We start from the raw sequence: 25,697 nt of genomic DNA, 5'->3' as shown, positions 1-25,697 counted from the left end.
AAAGAAGAAATTCCATCGGTGGACGTCAGCGTCAGCTTCTCCCAAGAGTTTCTAGTTGGCCCAGCTGCCCTACAAATTCTGGACTTGCCAAGTTAGCCTCCACAATCACATAAACCAGTTCCTACAATCCTTATATATCTCTTCATATATAAATAGTCTACTGGTCCTATTTCTCTGATGGAACCCTGACTGATACAGTTGCCACATAGAGAAAATGACACTTGAACAAAGACTTGCCATTGGTGAAGAAGTTGCCACACACACGTGCTTGGGAAGATTAAGCCTAATGTGTGAGGGGAACAGCATGGAATGCGGCTGGATAAGAGTGAGCAAGGTGGAGAGCAGCAGAAGAGGAAGGAATTTGATTAACCAAAAGAAGCAGTAGGGACAGGGAAAAGTGCAGCCTGTGGGCTGAAAGGTCTCTTTATTGTTCTTTCTCTCATAAGATGAGCTCATTTATCATCACAGAAACGATGCTGCCATCATCCAAGTGTCTCTCCTCTCGCATGATACAATGAATGCTCCCATTCCCACTGCTGGCAGAGGCTCTGGACTGCCTCGGGGAGATCTGTGGTTAACTCATTCGATATTTGGTGCCCCTCTGCAGAGCACCCACTGCCAGCTGCATCACATTGGCGGTTTCTCCCTTAGGGATATGGGAGCCAGGAGGCAGGTCAGAAAGTGCCTTGTCATCGGGGTGTGGATGGAGAACGGACTGGCCACCACCAGGCAGGGGGACAGCTAAAGCTGTCGTCTTGGAATAAGATGTAATTTGGTACGTGGAAAGTGTGTGCTCTCAACTGGTCCCACCCTGGCCTCGTTGGAAAAATAAAAAACAAGTATCACCAAAGGGAGATAATAGCAATTTAGATGCAGAACCACCAAAGACAGCCTCTCATTAGTCCCAGAAAAAGCAGGAATACTACTGCCATGATTTTTCCTTACTACAAAGGTTATCAAAACAACAGTAATTGTAAGTATATTTATTAACCTGGAAAGAGGTTCACAATTAAGTAAAATGCAGAAAAGGCAATACAACTAACTTAAATGTACACATTGGTTCCTAGCTACGCCTCCACTTCATTGACATGTGAAATATGTGTTTCTTAGGCTTCAGGAAATAGAATGTTTCTTACACGCAAAGAAAAGTTATGGCATTAACTTAACTATAACAGTGTTACCTGGTTAGTGGGATTCTAGGTGATTTTTATTTTCTTCTTTCCGTTTCCTTATCTTTTCCTACACTGGTACATATTGCTCAAATAACAAAATTATTGATGGTTTATAAGTAAAACATCCTACATGTATACAAGCACTTCTAGCTCCTCTCCTCCTTCAAAAAAAAAAAAAAAAATCAACCAACATCTGTAAGAGCTGCTTGCTGTCCCTTTTACATATGGAAAGTACATAGCTGACAAGAGTCTGACCCAAAGTCACACATGGTGGTGTGCAGCTCAGCCAGGATGAGAGTCTGGGGTCCTGAAGGTCCCTCCCAAGCCAGCACACTCACCTTGTACCATTTTCTCAGCCCACGGGCCCAAGGGAAGCGAGGCTTCAGCTGAGCTGAGCCCTTGCCCTCACCTCTGCCAGACGGGAGTGCTTGTGGACGTTCTCGCCTTTCTGCACGCTGGGAGCCAGCTGCTGCAGGACCCCTCTGCTGCTTGTCAGTGCTCTGGTCAGCCGAGCAAACTTGCCCCAGCCTGGAGCGGGTGGAAGACAGAAGAGACAAGTCCAACCAGGTCCCAGAGGTGCAGAGACACCTACCCCACACATCGCCCTGTCAGAGGCAGAACCCCCCGCCCTCGTCCTCCTCCTCCGCATCCATGAGGCCCTCGGCCAGCCTCAAAATCAGGACTCGCTGCTCAGAAGTGCACCTTGACACGCTCAAATCTGCACAGGGATGTACTTTTCCCTTGCCCTTTCACCCTATCCTAATCGGAGCTGGGTAACGTCGGGAGGGCAGGTCTTAGCACTGTTTTACCTGAGTGCCTCGGCAGCTAAAAAGTCTAGAACCCATAACCCTCTGACCCAAGCCTTTTCTGCCAGGTAATACTAGGCAATGAAGATGTTTCTCTGATTTTTGTGGCATAGGCTATTCCCAAGGCCCATGTCCTCGGATCCAGCAGAGACCAAGCTGGTTCTGGATTTAAAATGACTAGACAAGCTAGTCACATGGCCAGTCCATGTATCACATTCTCCAAAATCAGGGCACAAGGACAGGAACTTAATCCCTGGGTAGATGCAGAAAACATACTGGTGGATTTCAGTCTGCTACGGGATGGGGAAAGGACAGGTGGGGGCAGGTAGGTCCCCTTAAAACTAGAAACAAAAAGAGTCAAGTACTAAACTTGGAGTAAAGAAATCAGGATACGAGTCCCATCACTGCCCCCAGCTTGCTGGTGATCATCCACAAGCTTTTTAAGCTTTCCGTGCCTTAATTATCTCATCTGTAAAGTGAAAATGAAAATACTCTACCTGCCCTAAATGCAGGGCACCTCTTCCTGGTAAAACCAAGCGGCTAAGCCTAGTGGGCTCTGAGTAATGGGTTAAAACAAAGGCTGTCGTGAGGCCTCCTTGGCTCTCTGGACAAGGTCTTTTTCGAATCCAGACTACTCGACACTCCAAAATCTAACATGTGCGAGTGATCTTTACTAAGAATTTGAGTTTAAGAATTTAAGGCGTAGAATTTAAGAATTTAGAGGTCCCCGAAAACAACTGTCCATTCCAATATCCAACATGGCATGTGCATGAAGGTTTGACCATGGCCATTGCTTCATGAGACCCCTCATGAAGTCTGCAAGGGTTCCCAAAACCGAGCTTGGGGCTAGGGGGGACCAAAGACCTGGATGTGGGGTAGACAGCAAATAGGGCAGGCAACTATCTTTACATGACAGCTAAAAGCAAGACGAGGCAATTTTATTTTTTGTCCTTTAGAGTTTAGTAGTCAGCGCCTTTCATCAGAAATCTTAATTACCAAATTTTACCCTGGAGCACCTTTCCAAGACAGACAGAGGACAGTGGAGTCAAGCAGATGAATGGCCCCCCTTTTTTTTTTTTTTTTTTGCACAACTCTTAAGAATCATGATCTGTATAAATTTTTGTCAACACAGCAAGAATGGAAAATTGGCTCCTTTTTCTCTCATTCCAGAAGTTCTGGGCTTTAATAAAAGATAGTGGTATTTTCATCCATTCTGATGCCATTAAGCAGAAAAATGGGACTTGCTGGAGTCAGCCTGAAAAGAGGTCCACAGTAGTTGGGCTGTGGGGGTCCCACTGATAGTGACAGGAGGGGACAGCCCAGGCTCTCCAGGGGTCTTTGACATCTTCCTCAAATGGGCCATTTATGAAAGTGCTTGCCCGCATTTGCTTGAGTGAACAATGGACTAGGATTTTTTTTAAGTCTTTTTCAGAGTCAGGCTCTCCTTCAGCTCAAAACAAAGCTGGAACTGAATTCTGCAAAGCTTTTCATGAGGAGCAGAAAGTACGTTTTTCAATCAGGGAGAAAGCAGTTGTACACGGAAACATCAGCAAGGGGTCTGCAACCCACCCCCACCCCATGCTACTCACACCTGCCACCATCACCACCACCACGACCTGGCACCTGGCACCAATAAGAGGGAGGCAGCAGGGCAGACATCCCTCACCCTGCCTGGCATGGCCCAGGGCCATCAGATGACATAGAACAAAAAAAGAAAAGAAAGAAAGAAAGAAAAAGAAAGACTCCTGGACCTCAGGCATTTTTCCCCAGGCTCTGGCGAGCCCCTCACTCTAGTCCTGATTCTCTTTTCAAGAATGAGGCTCTTGAAGGAGCCGGCTCTCGGCAGGCTGAGTGGAGGGCACAGGAGGGTGAGTGAGTGTCGGATGGGGAAAGGGACAAGCAGTGTGAAATCCTCCATCACACCTGGAGCAGGATGGGCCGGCTCAGTCTACTCCAAAGGCAGGCAGTAAGTTCTTTCCCAAGTTCCACTCCCACGTTATTGTCTTTCTGGACTTGAGACACTTTGTAATAGGAATCGTGCTGAGCCAGATGAAAGAGCCTCATTCAGTCACACACACACACACAAAAGGAAGTTCCCATGTGGCACAGCAGGTTAAGGATGTGGTGTTGCTGCAACTGTGGCACAGGTTCAGTCCCTGGCCCGGGAATTTCCACATGCTGCAGGTGCAGACAAAAAAAAAAAAAAATTTCATTCAAGCACATATTAATTTTAAACATGACGACTATGTACCAGCACAGTGCTAGGTACTGCAGATACTAAGATGAATAAGGTACAGCCTCTGGTCTCAAAGAGCATGCGCTCTAGTGGGGAAGACTGACAGATTCTTTTAAAAACATGATACAGTAAAGCTAAACTCTACAGCAGATGAGTACAGGATGCGATGGCCAAGACTGTCCAGAGAAGGCATATCCAGTCCAGGCTGGGCAGTCACGGACAGCTTCCCAGGGGAGGTGACACTAGAGCAAACTTTTATTTAATTATTTATTTCATTTGTTTCTTTTTTGGCCACCCCAAGGCATATGGAGCTCCCAGGCCAGGGATCAGATCCAAGCTCCAGCTGCAACCCAAGCCGGAGCTGCAGCAACACCATATCCCCCAACTCACTGTGCTGGGCCGGGGATCAAACCTGGGTCCCAGCACCCCCAAGATACCATTGATTCCATTGTGCCACAGTGGGAACTCCTAGAGCAAACTGTTTTTTTTTTTTTTGTCTTTTGTCTTTTTGCCATTTTCTTGGGCCACTCCCGAGGCACATGGAGGTTCCCAGGCTAGGGGTTGAATCGGAGCTGTAGCCGATGGCCTACACCACAGCCACAGCAACGTGGGATCCGAGCGGTGTCTGTGACCTACACCACAGCTCAAGGCAACGCCGGATCCTTAACCCACTGAGCAAGGCCAGGGATCGAACCCACAACCTCATGGTTCCTAGTCGGATTCACTAACCACTGAGCTGCAACAGGAACACCTCCTAGAGCAAACTTTAAAAGGTGAGTAGGAGTTAGCTGAACTCAGGAAGGGAAAGACTGACATTCCACATGGAAGAAACAGCACCTAGGGAAGCAGAAAATCATAAAATAAGGTAATACATCAGCAAAGCGTAAGACCTTCAAAATGGCTAGATGCATGGAGCATGGCCTGGAGAGAGGAGGAGGAAGAGGGAGGCCTGAAATGACGCGAAGGAGGCCATCACGGCCAGATGGAGAAGAACTCAGGTGTAAGAACCCCAACAGCAAATTCAGAAACGTGAACTTCGATTGAAAGCACTTCAGTGAGGAAGGTTAAGTATGGCGAGGGCATTTTCGGGCAGAGTGGCACTGTGGATAGGGAGCTAAGAAAAAAGGAGGGGGTCGACAGAGAGAAGACCCATCAGAATCCAGACAAGACACCATGAGGGCCGAGACCAGGGCCGTGGTTGGAGCCAGGTGACAAGGGGAGACTTGAGAACAGCTGCAGAGGTCGAATCAGTGGCCACAGAGAGAGGGAAGAGGCAGTGCAGGTGGCCTGTGGTCCCCGGTTTGGGTGACTGTGGTGACAGCCATGCAATAAGGTTAAAAGCACAGAAGAAAAGCAAGTCGGATTGAGAAAGACAGGTACAGGGTATCATTTACGTGTGGAATCTAAAAAAAAAAAAAATGCAAGTGAACTTATTTATAAAACAGAAACAGACTCGCAGACATCGAAAACAGACTTACGGTTACCAACAGGGAAAGGTAGGATAAATTAGGAATTTGGGATTAACAGACACACGCTAACTACATATAAAACAGGAATTTACAGTAGCGCACAGGGAACCAAATTCACCATCTTGTCATAAACTCTGATGGAAAAGGATCTGAAAAAGAACACGCGTAGGAATCCTGTTGCTGTACACCTCAAACTAACACAATCCTGTAAACCAACTATCCTTCAACAAAAAATTTCAAAAACCACAGAGGAGAAGCAAATGGGTTTGGGGGAAGAGAAATGTACCATTTGGACAGCAATGTCCCTTATTGCAGAGCCATCAGGAAAAACATTCCTGGAAAATGTGAATTTGCTCTTGTCCAAAAGGCCAGCTGGGAGAGACGAGCCCAGTGAGAATCCAGCTCAGGATGACCTGGCCTGGGGGAAACCACACGATCATTTGCCACGAGGACAAGAAGGCAGCAGCTGCAACACCCTCGGCCTTGAAGGAAGCCTTTTCCTGATACCACCCTGCCCCCTACCCCGCATGACTGCCCGCTCCCGCCCGTGTACCCCACTGCCGCAGGCGGACTCCCATGCGATCACTGCCTAGGCTTCACTGCGTGTATTTGCTCACCTTGGCACTGAGGAGACGGTGCCAAGCAGGGGCTCCTAGTTCCCTGAGGCCAGAGACCCCAAAGACATCCCAGAGTGTGTATGCTGAACACACATGGATGAAGAACTCTTTTCTCTATGGTTCTCCTTCTGTCCGGGTTTCCAAGGGGCATAAACTCCCAGAGAATAAGCAGCCCATTTTACAGACTCTGCTAAGTTTTAGGAGGTATTTCTGTGCCCATCCAACAAGTATAACCCATCCGGGAGCTCAACAGTGAACGGAGCGCAAGTGAAGAAACCTTTAGCTCAGGGTTCTTCCAGTTCTGTCATAAATGCCACCACAAGGCAGGCAGAGGCTGGGGTGTGGGTCAAAAGCACCACGTGATCGGGAAAAATGAGAGGAGGGGAGCAGGAGGGGAGGAAGGACTCGAGGAGGGGCGCCCAGTTTGCAATCCGGCAAGCAGCCAGGAAGGATTTCCTGGGTCCTTCACCATTCCCAGGAAGGACCCTGCTGTCCCCCGTGTCCGAGCCCACCCTGGCTCCTGGCCTCACCTGGGATGGGTCCCCCACGAGGCTGCGTTAGGGTCCTCCCTCGGCCAGAAGAGATGGGATGAGATGGAAGGCCAGCTGCTCCCAGGGAAAGTCCAGAGACACTAGAGGGACCCTGCGGGGAACCACGCCCGAGTCACCCTGAGGAGGCGCTGCGGCCGGGCTTGTCCCACCCTGAGGAGTCGCGGATTCTCTCAGGGGCGTGGGTGCCATAACTGAACCTCTAGCAGAAACAACGGACACAGGTCCACCGACGCCCAGGTCAACGTGGGACACCGCCTAGGTCTCCTCAAGGTTTCCTCCCCAGACGTTTCCCTATCAAAGGACAAATAACCAAAACATCTAGGATGGCTTCTTCAAGCAGCAGTCACTGCATCCTCAGCTTTCAGCCACCCGACGGGCAGAGAGATAACGTGTTAATACGGAGGGGAGGGGGCCGTGCCTTGTATCCATCCCTCGCTTTCTCGCCAAGAGCACCTCACACACCCACGGCGGAGGCAGGCAGTTAGAACAGCTTGTCAGAGCCTTCAGCCCTGAATATTCTCAATCTTTGGCCTTTAAAAAATCTCCTCTGGAGTTTTACATTCCTTTTTTTGTCTGCTCTTGGCTCAACTTTAACTCGAATTTGGAAGTAAATCCATGGATCTTTGAAAAGGCATTTGCTCCTTCAAAGTGAGATTATTCGCTGAGGTACGAGAGAGAACACAGATGACTCATCCTCTGGTGAACAATGCAGACAGAAATCTCTGAGCACCCCCTCGGTCTCTTCTCTACCCTCCTGCCCACGGTTCCTGGCTCTGAAGAGAAGACGGGGCAGAGAAAAACACCTTACAGCCTCCTCTCAATTATCCACAGTAACAGAAACGCAAGAGATAAGGAAACCCCCAGAGCATCATGGAGTCTCATTTCAAGAATGCCCACCTACAATCTCCTTCAGCCTTTACACACACACACACACACACACACACACACACACACACACACACACACACAACCCAGAGCTGTTATCAAACAGCAGACCCCTGCCCCATGTGCCATCTGCAAGCCTGTGAGCAAGGGAAGCGTCAAAAGATGCACAGGAAAGAGGAAGTAAGGAAGTCAGGAGTCTGGACGGTCCATGAAAAGGGTCATGAGAACTGACATATTAGATGAAAGATGCTCAGGGAGCATCCTCGGGACGCGGCACATGTGCCTGGAGCTCAGGGCCGAGGGGGAGTTACTTTGCGTCAGACGCTAACAGTCTATGGCCAGTGCTCCCGTCCATGTGTTTCCCCCTTTGTGGGCTGTTTGTGGGGAAAAGTTAGGCACAAAGTGGCTCTGAAATCACCCTACTTCCAAGCCCCAAAGCTAGGCACGACTTGGATCAGAGAAAACCAAGTCATTTTAAGACAATCTGAGCATAAGCGACTTTTTAAAAAAAGGCAAATCTAATGATAGGAATACATCTTACATTGCTATGCCATAATCTCTGGGGTTTTCAATTCCCTACCCTCTGTTCCATCTCCAAAGTGAATTCCATCTAAGCCTGGGTTAGCTTAAGACTCTTGAGACTCTTCATGCTAATTGAGGTGCTGCCCTGAAAGCCCGGCCAGATCCACTGCAACCTCACAATGTGAGGATGTTTTTATGAAAGGTCAAATCAGGAGAATAATGAGGCCACATGGTAGTGCATTTTCCACCCAGACTGGACCCTTGCAGCCAGAACTGCAGTTTATAGCCTCACAACTAACAAGACCTGGAGAATCACCACGCTCTTCCACCCTAAACAGACTGATATAAAATCTGACCTCGTTCGAACAAGCAGACCACCAAAGCAAAGTGGGTCAAGGGCACAGTGACATGACAAGTGGGAGAGTCTGCCACAGCCCTGGGGAGGGACAGGCTTATAAAGTCAGGTCTTGGAGGAGACATTAAGTGCGATCCACGAGCAGCTTTCCAATACTGAGGCTAAAGTGTGTGTGTGTGTGTTTTAAATTTTTAGGAATCAAGCCATGTATTATTCCTATTTATTTCACCGACAAAGGGAATTATTATCTGGTTCCCTTGGCTAACAGGGAGTAGGTAAGCGTATATGTGTCTGTCTGTGTCTGTGTGTGTGTCTGTGTCTGTGTCTGTGTGTGTGTGTGAATACACCAAAACTCTTTATCAGCAAGGGAAACACATCAGTGAGGCAAGATTAACAAAGTGGAACATTTTATTCCTGGAAAATAAACCTCAGTGAGTCACTGTACTGTCTCTCTTCCTGCGGGTTTCCTGAGAGCTACATGCAGACACCTAGGTCGCAGGTGAGGAGTGTTCTGGGTTGACAAGGCCTTTCCTGCTAAACAAGCCTTTCCTGTCCATCACCTGAAAACGTTCAGCGAAGACGATGAGAAAACATCCTGACTCAACCAAATCACCTAGTTCTCATCTTTCAGAGAAAACCTGCAAAGGTGTCAAAATATCCAATTACCTGTAAAACACTATTTAGGAGTTTACCTGGTTAAAAAAGCCAATGGCCTTTCTAGATGGTAGTTAGGTGACAAGGATGAGCCTATTGCTATGTGATACCTACCGCACTGAAAAGGCTTCAAGTCAGAACCTAGAAATGAGGAGCTCCCGCTGTGGCACAGTGGGTTAAGAACCTGACTGCAGCAGCTTGGGTCGCTGCAGAGGCACGGATTCGATCCCCAGCCAGTGCAGTGGGTTAAAGGATCCAGCACTGCTGCAGCTGCGGCATGGATCACAGCTATGGCTTGGATTCAATCCCTGGCCCAGGAACTCCCATATGCCACAAGTACAGCCACTGGGAAAAAAAAAAGAAAAGAAACTAGAAATCAGGGAAGCACAAGTCTGCAGGAGGAAAAGAGACTTCAGGAGGCTCAGACTAGTTGAGAAACTTTACATCTGCTGAGTCTTGAAACCAAAAGGCAGGCTGCATTTGATTTCTTGAGCTATAGCTAGTCAAATTAAAAAAAAAAAAAAAAAGAGGAGGCACTGGTATACACAGCACTTTGCTCTGAGCCTGACAAATGTGAGTGTCCAGATGAGGGAGGATTTTAAACAACCTCCAAGCACACGGCCCCTGAGGGAGACGCACGTCATGCTCTTCATTTCCTCCTCTCTGGCCACTGAACACTCCCGCCTTTGTCACCTCGAGGATAACACGCCCCAGCTGGACTCCCCCCTAAACTCTGCTCTTAGCTCTCTGCTGCATCTCAGGAAACTGCAAGGAGCTGGGGCCTCAGGTAGAGCTGGAAAGTCAGCCGTGGGGCCAGGAAACCCTGCCACACGAAAGAGCTCCCGGCCTCCCGGTTACCTTGAGAGCGGGGCAGAGAGTGTCCTCTGACACCTCCTAACCCCGAGCCTCTGGGAGTAACGTCGTCGGTACAACCTGATGACCGGACGTCTTCAGAAGGGGAGTTGTTCTAGAAAACCCAGGCCATCTCCTTCCCCAAGTCCCCCGTGTTATTCACGTGACACAAGCAGGTGACGATGGCTGAGACGAAGGCTGACATCTCTGATCCCAGAGCTGATTAAATGACCCACATGGGAATGTTAACAAAGACGCTGGCCTCATGAAGACCGTGTTTCAGATGAACTAAGCAGCCACAGCCCACTCAATCAACCACCGAGGGAGAGGTGTACTCAAATCTTCTACACGCTTGAGATGCTAGAACTTAGTCAAACCAAGGAAGTTTATAGGTAAATACAATGAATGCGACCATGATCTGCCTCACCTGGGTGGCTGGCAACCGTCATGTGAAAACCTGCAAAGATCCTGACGACACCAGAGGTGCCCAATGACCTCCTTCTGTCCACTGGGTAAGGGTTAATCTACAAAGGTGCAAAATTGATTCAAATGCCTTCCTAGCCGAAGCGTTTTTCCTTCCTTTCTTTTCCTTCGGTACATTCCAGAAGGATACAATGCTTTTTACCCAACACAAATTAAAGTTTAAACTGTGATCCTTGTGCAGAGATCACCTTGGCAACCTCCAATTCTCTGTACCCAGAGTCACACTACAGGCCAAAAAAGGCATAAAGGTATTTGTATAAATCAGAATTACAAACCTTTACATGAATCATCCTCAATTGGCTGTTTGAAAGCTGTTATGTCACTGAAAGTGCAAAGAAATAAAACCACTTTATCCTGTTCGTTTCGAATTGGAGCAATTTTCACAAAGAACCACACAGGTGTCCCTGAAAGAAATATCAAAAGGTTGGTCAGTAATTTGCATTCTCATTTGAGGGGCTATGGAAGCAAAGACTTGGGAGTGAATAGGGACACATATTAATTCATGTTTGAAATGGTTTCATTCCTTCAGATGCTGGAGTATTATCCCATTCCTTCTTCTTTGTGTGGAATAAAAACGTTCACAGTAACCACTTAGTGGGGGTTTTCCTCTGTTCAAGTAACTTCGTAAGCACAGATTTCTTAACCCTTGTAAAACAAGTAGAAAATAGGTTGACAATCCCTTCTGATCTTATGGAAGGAACGAAGGTACAGAGACCTAAAGACCTTCCTCGGACCACGCGGTGAGCAGACAAAGAGGAGGGGCCGGTTGGGGTATCGCCCACCACGGCCAGCAGACCATGAAACTCAAAGTTCCATTGTGAAGGGGCCCGCGTATCAAAATTCAGTTTGGGAATCCATCAATTTGGTTCAAATGCTCCATTAACCATGGCCTAGAAGCTATATTTCCAAGTCTCTCTCCCCAAAACAAAAATCCCAAAGGTCCAATACTGTGGCAAGTGACACACACTGAGGACAGAGAAGGATCACCACAGTGGCTCTCCCAGGTGGCCCTGGGCTTCCAGGTGGCTTTGGGCTGGGATTACTTAGGGCTTTGGGAAGCTCGGTGAATGTGTTTCAACTTCCAGTCCTTGCTCCTGAGCTAAAATGGGAGATAAATGAGCTCTTCGCAAGCACTGCCCCAAACCACAGGAGGAGAAGGTGGGCAGGGCTCATCTAACTGACTTCTCAGAGTGAGGGCCCGCCCACATCTGCGCACAGGCCGTCTCTGGTTTCCGGAAAAAATAAGGAGAACAAACGAACGTTTTCCACCTATTGAGGACATCAGAGCAAGATGCACCGATCTCCTCTGTGACACAAAATTAAATGGGGCACAAGGCAGTGGTCTGCTCACCCCACCTCGCTCTTATCTCCCATTTCCAAAATCAACATCAGACATACAAGAATTGCATAACTATGTGCTGAATTTTGCATAACTTGGATAAGACTATACATACTTTTATAACCATTTTCAAATTAAAGTACAGTAAATATTTCTCCATGTTGTTCAGTATTAGAGAAGCTTTCCTATGCATCATGCATCAGGCACTGGGCTCAGCATTTTACATATATTGTGTTACTTAGGAGGCAGAAAACAAGCACCTCACTCAATCTTGGAGGTGGAAATAGATCCCCAAAGACCACCTGGGTCTCTCTACCTGCAATCACATCAAACTATACTGTTCAACACGGACAGACAAACATCTCTGATTAACATTAGAGTAGCCAATTTAACTTAATAACAAGCTCAGTTATCTGGCTACACCGCGTATTCATATGTAGGTATGAATAACCCTACAATGTGCAGACAACGAGGCAGCAAATGGATCAGAAAGGAATATGTCCTCCTTCAATGCTGCTCATACGCTTGTTCATAGTTCATGTGAAACCTCTATCCATTTCCCTTCCCTTTTCAGCGGCCAGTTTCTGGTATTCTTGGGAGACAAATACATTATAATATCACCTTAAGAAAAATGTGTTTTGAAAGAACACATCCACCTTACAAAAAAACCACACACCGCATTCCAAGATCAAAAACCAAAACAAACAAAAAAAAAACCCTGTGCTCTCTGAATTACCCGCTGGTTTGGGAAGGTCTCTGGCACAGTTGCTTCCAGTCTCCTCCTCAGAACCTGTGGGATTTTAAACTGCTTTCACTTAAGCAGCAGAAAACTCAAAAGAAAGCATCACAGTAACTGAGCCTACATACACCTCTCAGTTGTACCTTAGCCGGTAAGGCAGAAAATTGTTTTAAAAACCTTTTCTTTTGGCTTTAAAGAAAACTTTAATATTCTTCCAGCTCATAAATGCATATATTCCTAATTTATCAAACTAGTAATAAATCAGATGAGAGGACCCCCCTGCAGGCTGTAACCCCAGGAGCCTCGTCTGGCTGGAACCTCCGGAACCACCCCCTTCAGAGCTGCCGCCCAGGGGGCCACCCACTGCACTGCACCAGCTGGGCCTCATGCCTGTGAACTTGGGCCATCTAAGCTTTATGACTACTGGGACTGATGGCACTAACCCACATCTCCAGATGACAAGACCCACTTAGTCTTAGTCATAGTGGGAAGACATTTGCATTTTACCACTGTTGAAGTTCATCTGGAGCTCTGCCCCCATTTCAACTGGCCAATCTGTTTAAAGCTTCGTGCTTCTCTCCACCAAACTGTGCCCGTTGTTTCCTTCCAGAAATGCTCCCTTAGTAAACATATGCTACTCTGACCATTCCTTAATATCTCAATATGTATCTTGTGCCAAAAACGTATAAAGTCAGTATGTATGGCTTTAAGAGTTCATCTCCAGCGATCACTCGGGCGTGCTGAGGGTGGGAACCCCCTTTTCCCACACCTGGTGTTTCCCTGTGGAGGGACGTCTTTCAATGTAACACTCCAGGCGGTTTCCCTGGGTTGCAATTTGGGGGCAAGAATTGGACATAGGCAGCTTGGCCACTTCTCCTCCTCTGCTTTCGTAGAGATTAGTGTGCCTTCTGCTCTGCTTCCCCATCCTTTCTTTAAATGTTAGGGGAAAAGTCAGAGGGCAGGAGAGATGGCTGGCAGAAGGAGAAGCTACGGTTCTCCGGTGTCACCTGTATGGGGTGGGTAAGTCCATCTGATTCTAGGATTCACTTTTAGACACTCACCTGCCCACAGATATAAACCACATTCTCTAGGATTAGCTTTATTAGTCATAGAGGTGCTATTTTAACCTCCATTCACCTGATTCCTATATCCCTCTCAATTGCTTCGGATCACAGGCAGAGAAAGAACAGGCTACATACTGGCCCCCCAACACCTTAACAGTTGAGAACTGTTTCTTTAGAGAGATCACAGTGCACCCCAAGGGCAAGAGACCTGATCTACTTCTTCTGTCTTCCGGCCCCGCACCCCCATTCTGATGGCATCCAATGCAGTGGTAGGCACTGGGTCACACAAGGTCGCATCCAGGAGCCCCCCGCCTGCAACCGTGAAACTCAGCAAGCTCTAGGAATGCTTGCTGGGTTTCAAGGAAAGAAGTCCCACTTCCAGTGTCTCCACAGTTACTCAGACCTGCTTCTCTCCCAGATAATCACTAACCAAACAATCTAGCAAAGCAAGAAGAATGGGCTTACATTTTTTTCCTTTCTGAAATTCTTCCAAAAACGAACAAGAGTCCCTCCTAGGGACCAGTCATTTCAACCTTTCACTTCTTAAGAGCGAAGCATTTTTAACTAATGAAACATTACTCAAAAGTCTCAGGATATGAAACAGTTCCTTCAAGCAAACATGAATCACTCAGAGCTGAAGCCCCCCCCCACCCCAAATTTTCCCTTACACCCCTCTGGATGTACCCAAGGATATCCAGGAACCCTTTGGCGCCATTTAAATGAAGCCTGCCAGGAGGCAGAGGCCTCTTAGAGCCCAGATTCTGCAGCTTGATCCATTCCATCCAGATATAAGAGAGACAATGAATGCACAAATATTCACACACACACACACACACACACACACACACACGCCGAAACAGGAGGAATTTAAAATTCTACTCCTCACCCAGGTGGTTACAGTGGAAAAAGCAAGTATTTAATGTCCTGTTTCTACAAAAAGAACAGGATCAATGATAAATTTTCTTTCTTCTTCTTCCTTTTTTTTTTTTTTGGCTTTTTTAGGGCTGCACCTGCAGCATATGTAAGTTCCCAGGGCAGAGACTGAATCAGAGCTGCAGCCGTCAGCCTACACCACAGCCATGCCATATCCAAGCCGTGTCTGCGACCTACACCACAGCTCACTGCAACACTAGATCCTTAACCCACTGAGTGAGGCCAGGGATCCAACCCACATCTTCGGATACCAGTCGGGTTCATAACCCACTGAGCCACAAAGGGAACTCCAAATGATAAATTCTGGATTAAAGGAAGACTCCTACACAAATCCAGGAGAAACACATCCCACAGATGGCAGAGGCTGCGGCCGTTTGCTGGCTGAGGATGCTCAGTGCAGGGCAGGGCCGTTCTGGGTCAGGCTCTTCCTCCTGGTCATCTGTGACAGTCATCCCTGACAACCTACCCTCGACAACCTACCCCGAGCATGGGGTTGCTCAACCACAACAGTGAGATAACAAAACAGCAAGGCTCAGGTGTGTGAGTGCATCAGCCCCCAACCGTCTTCCCCCTGCCCCAGACCTCCTCTCAAGTACTCTCTATAGCCAGGCAGCCAGGCCACATTCAACACCACAAAATGGACCACGCCACTGCGACTGGCTCTTGGGAAGGGCTGCATGTGCTGCGGCCATTCGGGAAGGTCAAGAAACTAGACTAGAGAATGGCAGTCGGTCCCAGGAAACAGACCGATGGATCTGGAGTCAGGTTTACTAAAACAAATAAGTGTAGAGAGGATAAGAGGGTGTGGCAGGAGTTCCCATCGTGGCTCAGCAGAAACGAATCTGACTACCATCTATGGGGAAGCAGGCTCCATCCCTGCCCTCTCTCATGAGTTAGCGATCCAGCCTTGCTGTGAGCTGTGGTGCAGGTCACAGACATGGCTCAGATCTGGCGTTGCTGTGGCTGTGGTGTAGGCCAGCACTACAATTCCACTTCGACCCCTAGCCTGTGAACCTCCATATGCCACACATGCAGCCCTAAAAAGACGACAAAAAAAAAAAAAGAATGTGGGAAGGGATGGGGGGAAGAAGAATGGCCACTGGCCGTTAGAATATCTGACCAGAACCCCAAGCCTATGTCTTCATGTCTTGTGTGCTTTGGCCGCATCACTACCTACTCTCGGGAACTGCTTCCTTACTTGTAAAATGGGGATAATAGACCTGCTTTAGAAAGTTAAAAGGTCTGATACATAAACAGTCAAAACTATTACTTTTCTTTCTTCCTTCTAAATTCCTCACCTGTTCAATCTCACCGCAGGGTGTTTAGAAGACTTCAAAAGGGACTGTATCTTAAGGCGGTAATGAAATCCCAGCGCTGTCTCCACTTGTTCACAGAGAAAAGGGCGGGGCCCAACCATAACAAGGGAAAAGCTAGAAAATTCAAGGCTTAAGCCTGAATGCAATTTCAATTTGATCGAAGAGCAAACAAACAAAACCTAAATAAATGGAAAGAGTTATGTTGTTTGTAGATGAGACTATTCAATTCTGTAAGATGTCAAGCCTCCCCTTTTAAGATATGAATGTAATGCAAGTTCAACCGGAATCTCAATTGTTCTTCTTTTCATTTGTTTTTCTCAGAGCAGAATGAATTGAAATTCAAACAGAAAAATAAAGGTAAAGGAACAGTCAAGAAATTTTTGAAATTTTTGAAAAGAAAACTAATGGCAGGGACTACATACTATAGCAATTAGGAGCCATTGACACCAACCCTAAAACAAGGAACAATGAGAATAATTGTATCATTTATTGAGTACTTACAGTGGAGCCAAACCCTGACACATCATGGTTTAATTTTCCGAACCTTCTATGAGGTGGAATTGCCACTATGATATTATTTATCTCCATTTTAAATATGGGGAACGCAATTGGGAAAGCATTTTAACAATCCCACATAGCTAACAAATTACAAAAGGATTCCTAAAAAAAAGAGAGGAGAGAAGTAAACCCATGAATGTGTAAGAATTTAGCACACTGAAAAAGAGCATTTCAAATTGGAAAGAAAGAGCTGGATGATAGCGAATAGTGCTACACAAGTACCAGAAGGAAAAATGAAAGATATTTTTATTAATTGGGTAAGGAGACAGCTCCCTAAATAATATAAAGCTCAGAACCGTAAAGGAAAAGACTGACATTTTTTTACTTCTATATGCCATTTAAAAGGTCTTTAGATACAAAAAAAAAAAAATACGAAAAATAGTTTTCCATATGTGTGTGATCTAGGGTCAATTTCCCTTACACATAAGCAGCTTCTACTACAGAATAAGTAAAAGACAATCTGTTTGGAAAATAGGCAAAAGATGATTGTTTTCCTGTTAGATTTACCTCCAAAACTGCACTGTCATCTCCTCAAAGGCAGAGTCGGTTTCTTTCTTTTTTTTTTATTTTTTATTTTTTTATTTTTGGGCTGCACCTACAGCATGTGGAAGTTCTGGGCTAGAGGCGAACAGGAGCTGCAGCCATCAGCCTATGCCACAGCCACAGCAACTCCAGATCTCAGCCACATCTGCAAACTCCCCCACATCTTGCAGCAATGCCAGATTCTTAACCCACTGAGCAAGGGCAGGCGTCAAACCCACATCCTCACAGATACTATGTCAGGTTCTTAACCTGCTGAGCCACAACGGCAACTCCCAAAGTCTGTTCCTTATATCGAGATCTCTTTGGCTCAAACCCATAGGCCGGCAGTAGGTAATCAATAGGGAGCTGGCCAGGAGTTTCTCCTTTGCTCTAAGCTGCCTTTCCCGGGGCTGCTCTGCCGGAGATGCTGATCCACAGCTCCCAGACGGGAGCCACCAGCCATGTCAAGGGTTGTGGAGTCAATCACATGCTAGGAAGTGTCATCTAAAGGGGGAACTGCTTTGACACACTTCCTGACTTTCTTGTTTGAAAAACGGAAAGCCCAACTGGCCAGCACAAAAGTTGCCACTAGATTTTAAAAAATAGAAAAAAATCAAAATAAAACCAAGAGCTGGTTCTTTGAAAGGGCAAACAAAATTGACAAACCTCTGGCCAGACTCACCAAGAAGAGAGAGAACCCAAATAAACAATATACAAAATGGAAAAGGAGAAATCTCTACTGATACTGCAGAAACACACACACACAAAAATAAGATAATACTATGAACGATTATATGTCACCAAATTTGACAACCTAGAAGAAATGGACAGCTTTCTAGAAACAAATAGCCCACCAAAACTGAATCAAGACGAAATAGACCTTCTGAACAGACTGATTGCTAGAAATGAAATTGAATATGTAATTTTAAAACTCCCCTCCCCACAAACAAAAGTCCAGGACCATACATCTTCACAGGTGAATTCTACCAAACATACAAAGAAGAAATTATACTGATCATATTAAACTCTTCCAAAAGACTGAAGAAGAAGGAACACTCCCAAAGACATTCTATGAAGACACCATCACCCTAATACCAAAACCAGACAAAGATACTACCAAGAAAGAAAACTATAGGCCGCTATCTTTGATGAACACAGATTCGAAAATTGTCAACAAAATTTTAGCAAACCAAACCCAAAAACACATCAAAAAGAACATACACCATGACCAAGTGGGATTCATCCCAAGTTCACAAGGATGGTTCAACATATAAAAATCAACCAACATGTATACAACATTAACAAAAGAAAAGTCAAAAACCACATGATCATCTCAATAGATGCAGAAAAAACATTCGACAAAATTTAACATCCACTCATGATTTAAAAAAACTCTTACCAAAGCGTATATAGAGAGAGTGAACACATCTCAACATAATAAAAACCACTTATGACAAACCCACAGCCAATAAAATACTCAAAGGAGAAAATCCGAAAGCCTTCCCACTAAAACCTGGAATACGACAAGAATGCCCACTCTCACTGTTTTTATCATTTAAAATCCTGGCCATACCAATCAGACAGAAAAAAAAAAAAGAAAGAAAAAGAAGAAATAAGAGGTATTTAGGTTGAAGAAGAGGTAAAACTGTCACTACATACAGATGACATGATGCTATAAATAGAAAACCCACAGGACACCACACAGAAACTACTTGATCTAATCAATGAATTCAGCAAAGCAGCAGGATACAAGATTAATATTCAGAAACCGGTTGCATTTCTATATTCTAACAATGAAATATTAGAAAAGGAATATAGGAGTTCCCATTGTGGCTCAGCAGTTTAAGGACCCAACATAGTCTCCATGAGGATGCAAGTTCAATCCCTGGCCTCAGTCAATGGGTTAAGGATCCAGCATTGTCACAAGCTATGGCATAGGTTGCATATGTGGCTCAGACCCAGCATTGCCATGGCTGTGGTGTAGGTCTGCAGCTGCAGCTTCAATTCAACCCCTACCTCAGCAACTTCCATATGCCACAGGTGCAGACATAAAAAGAAAAAAAGGAGAAGGAATATAAAAAACCAATACCCTTTGAAATCACACATGCAAAAATAACTAGAAATAAACCTGACCAAGGAGGTGCAACACTTATATGCTGAGAAGTGTAAAACACTAATCAAGGAAATTAAAGAGGATTTAGAGAAATGGAAAGATATCCCAGGCACTTGGATTAGAAGAATTAATATCATTAAAATGGCCATACTACCCAAAGCAACCTACAGATTTAATATGATTCCTATCAAATTACCCATGACATTTTTCACAGAACTAGAATGAATAATCCAAAAATGTATATGGAACCATAAAAAACCCAGAATTGCCAAAACAAACTTGAGGGGGAAAAAAAAAAAAGTAGAGGCATAACTCTTCCAGACTTCAGACAACATTACAAAGCTACAATAATCAAAATAATGTGGTATTGGTACAAAAACAGACATACTGATCAATGAAACAGAATAGAGAGCCCAGAAATAAACCCACACATCTATGGTCAATTAATCTTTTTTTTTTTTTTTTTTGGTCTCATTTTGCCATTTCTTGAGTGCTCTGGGGGCATATGGAGGTTCCCAGGCTATGGGTCGAATCAGAGCTGTAGCCACTGGCCTACACCACAGCCACAGCAACGTGGGATCCGAGCCGCGTCTGCGACCTACACCACAGCTCACGGCAATGCCAGATTCTCAACCCACTGAACGAGGCCAGGGATAGAACCTGCAACCTTATGGTTCCTAGTCGGATTCATTAACCTCTGAGCCACAGTGGGAACTCCACAAGGTCAATTAATGTTTGACAGAGGAGGCAAGAACATAAAATGGGAAAAAGTCTCTTCAGCAAGTGGTGCTGGGAAAACTGGACAGCTGCATGTCAGTTAATGAAACTAGAACACACCCTCACACCATGCACAACAATAAACTCCAGATGGCTTAAAGACTTAGACATAGGACAGGACACCATACAACTCCTAGAGGAGAACATAAGCAAAACATCCTCTGACATGAATTGTACAAATGTTTTCTTAGGCCAGTCCCCCAAAGTAATAGAAATAAAACAAAAAATAAACAAATGGGATCTAAGCAAACTTACGAGCTTTTGCACAGCAAAGGAAACCATTTAAAAAAAAAAAGAGTGAAAAGACAACATACAGAACATGGGAGAGAATAGTTGCAAACAATGCAACCGACAAGGGCTTAATCTCCACAATTTACAAATAACTCAAACAAAAGTGACCCCTAAGTATCTGCTGAAGGAGTTCATTAATGATGACTGTCTTTGACTAAGAAAATTGTCCAGCATACTAATAATGAGCTAAGTAACAATACGAAATACGTGGCAATACCGAAACATCCAGGTTTACTGGTCAGACTGGCCAATAGATAGAAAGAAACCTTACAAATAATCCAGTCCCTGGAGTTCCTGTCGTGGCGCAGAGGAAACGAATCCGACTAGGAACCATGAGGTTGTGGATTCAATCCCTGGCCTCGCTCAGTGGGTTAAGGATCCGGCGTTGCTGTGAGCTGTGGTATAGGTCACACATGTGGCTCAGATCTGGCATTGCTGTGGCTCTGGTGTAGGCCGGTGGCAACAGCTCCAATTAGACCCCTAGCCTGGGAACCTCCATATGCCACAGGTGCGGCCCTAAAAAGATAAAAAAAAAAAAAAAAAATCCAGTCCCCAAGATATGTAATAGTATTCTACACACTCATTCCAAAACACACTGTGAAGGCTTCCACTAATTACTCCCAACTCCTCAAAAGGTAAAATAATCACTCATGCTTATCAAGAGCAGAGCCTTTCTACACAGTTGTCCTTACGAATGGTAAAAAATTAGAGGGAGGAAAAAAAGAATCAAAACAATTTATTAAGAGTGTATAAAGGAAATCAAGGAGTTCCCGTCATGGCTCAGCAATAAACGAACCTGATTAGCATCCATGAGGATGTGGGTTTGATCCCTGGCTTTGCTCACTGGGTTAAGGATCAGGCGTTGCCGTTAGCTGTGGTGTAGGTTCAAGACGTGGCCTGGATCCCGAGTTGCTGTGGCTGTGGCATAGGCGGGTGGCTACAGCTCCCATTCAACCCCTAGCCTGAGAACTTCCATATGTCACAGGTGCGGCCCTAAAAAGGAAAAAATAAAGAGAAGAAAGAAGGGAGGGAGGAAGAAAGGAAGGGAAATGAGAGGAAGAGAAAGGAAGAGAGAGCAAGAATTAAATAGAACATGTGGCAAAGAATCTGAACAATTAACATAAAAAGGTAATTTTAAACAGATGTGAATAGGAAAAGTGCTTCAGTCTCACTAGCATTAAAAATACTCATTAAACAAAAACAATGTAATTACAAGCAATCAATCATTTAAAAGTTGCACTATTCAATGCTGGAGCAGTCCAATGAGTCAGACACAATCTGCAAGTGAACTTGGAAATGGGTTCAACTCTGGAACACCATTTGGCAAAATGTCTCAAAAGGCTTGGTTCACATTCTTTGACACAGTAATTTTCAACTTCTAGGAAATATTTCAGGATGTCAACTAATATCTTTGCAAAAAAGCATTCACCTCAGCATTATGTTTAATAAAAAAAAATGTAGAGCCTCATAAATATCCAACAATAAAGGCAGTGTGAATAAAATTCGTTCTAAATTCTATGAGGAGTTTAAATGAAAAGGATATTTTTATGATAAAAGATGAAATAAATGTATGATTTCAAATTGTACACATGCCAAGGTCTCAATTACCCAATAGGTACAAGACAAAACACCAAAAAGTTAATAGTATAGACACAGTTTTCCAAGTCTTTGGAGTGATTGTTTTTCTTCTCTAAGCCTTCAGGTGTGTTCTCCATAGTAAAAATGCATTCATTTAAAAATCAGAGCAAAAAAAATAACATTCTTTTAAATGATGACATTTCACATTTCAAAATCGCAGGGGTGACTCTTCCCCCGTGGGTCTTTGTATTGCTTTAAAATGCTAAGCGTTCCCATCTATTGAACTACAAATGGTGACAAGAGGAGCAAACTCTGCCATCCCTTCCCATCCATCCCTGTTCAGCCTGCTCCTCCAGGTCCACCTCTGGTCAGTTCAGCCACACGGGCCTTGCTCCTTGGCGCCAAAGGCCTCACTCTGAATCACGCTTCTGTCGCTCTTGGTAATTAGCAAGTTCCGCTCCAAGTCATTCAGCCAACACTTATGGAGCTCCTGCTCCCTACGTATCCTTGCCGGTCAGTGGGTACCACTGGCAAAGTCCCCACACTCAGCCTCCTCTCCTCTCTCCCCTGGACAACCTCTGCATCACAGCTGCCTCTTCCTGATCCTTCGCTCCCACCCCATCCCCAGGGCCCCAGTCGTCCTGCCATTGTCAAGGCGATTCCTGACACATGCCCCACTTCCAGTCTCAAATGCTGAATTCCATCTCCACACTCCAATGGAGTCATCTTTCTGAAACGAAAATCTGATTATCACACACTTAGCCCCGCTCGGAAACCCCTCAACGCCTCTCACCCCACCTTCCCCACTACCTTCGCTCTTACAACAAACTCTCAACTCTTGAATGGGGCCGTGCAACCGGCCCTCCCCAACCTCTCCAGCTTCACTGGTGACCCCTCGTATCTTTATAGATTGATTTAATTACTCCATGAGTTCAGGTGGAGCGCTTTCTGGGTCAGGTGCCATGCTGGCTGCAGGGGATCCAGCCGTGAGAGGTCAGCCTTCACTACAGCTGCCTCCTGTCCTTGCTACGCAGAGTGTGCTACGGCGACCAGCAGCATTGGCATCGCCTGGAGCAAGCTCAGGCCTTTCCGCAGACCTAATGATGTAGTTTGCTTTGCAGGTGACTTCCCGTACATGTCAAAGGCTGAGGATCCCTGCTTGTGTCTCTTGAAACTTCGGGGCTCACTCTCTCCCGCTGCCTCCTCCCCATGCCTGTCATCAGCCCAGAATACTCTTTGTCCTTCTCTCCACCTGACCCCCACCCATCCTTCGGTTTCGGCCTGGATTTCCTGCCTGCTAGCAAAGACTTCCTTCCCTGATCTCCGAAGGTGGGGTTGAGGAACAGCCGTATGGGGTGGTGCCATCAAAATACTCAGAGCTCCATACTGTGGATGCTGCCCTCCCATCCTGCAAATGCTGTAAGAGCAGAGGCTTGTCACAGCCATGCTCCTAGCAGCAGGCCTGGCGTCTGACAGGGTCCTGGTAGACCTCACCTTACTGCGCCTCACAGACACGTCGGGTCGTTTCTACAGGTGGAAGGCTGCGGCAACCCTGCACTGAGCAAGTCTACTGGCGCCATGGCTCGCTTCACGTCTCTGTGTCACAATTTGGTAATTCTCGAAATATTTCAAACCCCACCCTCACCGCACCAGCGGAAAGATGATAACTCACCAAAAGCTCAGATGGGTGGCTAGCGTTTTTTAGCAATAAGTAATTACTTTTAATTAAGGTATATACATTAGGGTTTGGGGGTTTTTTAAGACATAATGCTATCGCACACTTAACAGACTACAGTATAGTGTAAACATAAGTTTTTGTCATTTTTTTCTCTTGGGGGCTGCTCCTGTGGCATATGGAAGTTCCCAGGCTAGGGGTGGAATCCAAGTTGCAGCTGAGGCCTACACCACAGCCACAGCACTGGATGCAATCTACACTGCAGCTTGCAGCAACACCAAATCCTTAACCCACTGAGCAAGGTTGGGGATTGAACCCACATCCTCACAGACACTATGTTGGTTCCTTAACCCACTGAGCCACAATGGGAACTCCTAAACATAAGTTTTGTATGCACTGGGAACCGAACCCACAATCTCTCTGAGGTATGCCCATAGTTGGTCAATAGAAAGCTCTTAGGGAAAAAAAAGCATATAATTTGGTACAACTGTAAACTTGCCAGATTTAAAAAATAATTTAAAGTTTCTAAATTCCTCCAGAGACAGTGGGATTTGGAGGAGTTGGGGGCAGTGAACAGGTTCTTGGGAAGAAACCAACGCTACATGCATCAATTTTTGCTTCATGTTTTACATACAGGCTGAGCCTTGGACGGAAGCCCTGCTCGCTCACCGGACAGCTTTGTGTGAACTAGAAAGAGAAGTTCCTCCCTCAGCACAGATGCCGTTCCAAGCCAGGGGGTACCAAGGACTTAGCATGTGGTTTCCTGCTGCTTCCTATCACGGGTGTAGCCTGTACCACCCCCTGTGGTGGCCCTGCCTTGGGCCCTCACTTAAACTGACCCAGTCTGGTCACTTTGCAGCACAGCAGAAATCAACAGAACTTTGTAAATCAACTATACGTCAATAACAAAAAAAATTTTTTTAAACTGACCCAGTCTGGACATAATGGCCATCAAGCAAACACTGGAAAGCAGGTCCCGTCTCTGTGTGACCTCAGGCGAGCATTTACCTTCTTATACAATGGAGATAAGCAACGTCAGCCATGCCTACTTCACAGGGCTTAGAGAGTCAACATGTTTAAAAGGAGTGGAATCAAACCTTCTACGGGCGAGTGTATTTTCTAACATCAAAGAGTAAAAGGTAAAAATTACATGTGACCACAATCGCTTGTGAGCACGCCTCATTATCCCCTAGGAGGTACAATCTGGTCCCCAGGCTGATACGCCCCTCTGGAGACTGGCATGCGTCTGTCTCTCTCAGTGAGCCCACCGCAACCTCCAGGGAGGGAAGAGATGCTGATGTCTTCGGTAAAAACATCAGCTGAATCACCTGACTTACGTGCATAAGCCATGTCTACCTAAGATACAGAACCGGAAATACCAGAATCGCCTTCAGTACATGAGACACTCAAGACATGAAGCCTTCAGCCCAGAGGCCACCGAGGGACCAGCAGACCCCCCTGCTCCATCTCAGACTCGCCCTGGGGTGTATGCTCACTGAAGAGAATGGCAAATGGAATCACTAACTCTGTGTAATAATTATGTTGCCGTTTCTCCCTTTTGCACCCAACATGTACAGTTAGACAGGGGACAGTTAAATGCATGATCTAACGAAGCTTGAAAACGCTGAAACAGAAGAGAAAGGCAAGGCCTTGTTTTTGTGATACACCCCCTCAAGGAATATTCTGCGACGTGGGGAAATCCACACTGTCCAGGACACGAAGCTGTCAGTGTGGAAACGCTGGAACTCGCCCCCTTGCTTCGAGGCGTAAGCACAGCGTCTCCTCCCATGAGAGCGCTGCTGGCACGCTCCTGGGAAGAGGTTGTCCTTTGAGTTGTGTTCCCTGGAGAGGAAGAGCTGCTGGCAGAGGGCCATGCACAGGCTTTTCCCTCATTCCTCTCAGGCCCATTTGGCTAAATGTCTCAGGGTAGGAAGCAGGGTAGGTAGCGGGGCAGGGACGAGACTTTCTGGCTGAAGGAGGGCAATGGAGCGAGGCCACTGACTTCAGCTCAAAAGCTGCAGGACCAGCCCCCTTGGAGTTGCTGATGCCCAAAGCTAATCTCACAGGTCAGCACCCATGCAAAGCATCCCCTCAGTTGCCTGCTCCGACACTCCAGCTTGGAAAACAAGTCCAGATTCTTCTCGATAAAAGCAATGTGTGTCCTTTGCTTTCCAAAGCAAGACATATTAC

General features: G+C 46.0%; 1 protein-coding gene across 1 annotated transcript in view; it reads right to left on the bottom strand.

Annotated features, from left to right (window-relative positions):
• The window catches only part of KCNH1 (potassium voltage-gated channel subfamily H member 1), a 387,725-nt gene that overhangs the window by 325,454 nt on the left and 36,574 nt on the right, over positions 1-25,697 (bottom strand). The window contains exons 4-5 of the mRNA XM_047753552.1: positions 10,878-11,006; positions 1,582-1,700 (exon numbers count right to left, since the gene is read on the bottom strand). Of these exons, the coding sequence (XP_047609508.1) occupies positions 1,582-1,700; positions 10,878-11,006 (248 nt within the window). The remainder of the gene's footprint in view (positions 1-1,581; positions 1,701-10,877; positions 11,007-25,697) is intronic.

Source organism: Phacochoerus africanus, chromosome 11 (assembly GCF_016906955.1).
Source record: "Phacochoerus africanus isolate WHEZ1 chromosome 11, ROS_Pafr_v1, whole genome shotgun sequence".
In the NCBI taxonomy this organism is placed as follows: Eukaryota; Metazoa; Chordata; class Mammalia; order Artiodactyla; family Suidae; genus Phacochoerus; species Phacochoerus africanus.
The sequence above is the reverse complement of the archived record's forward strand: the minus strand, read 5'-3'. Positions and strand labels throughout refer to the sequence as shown.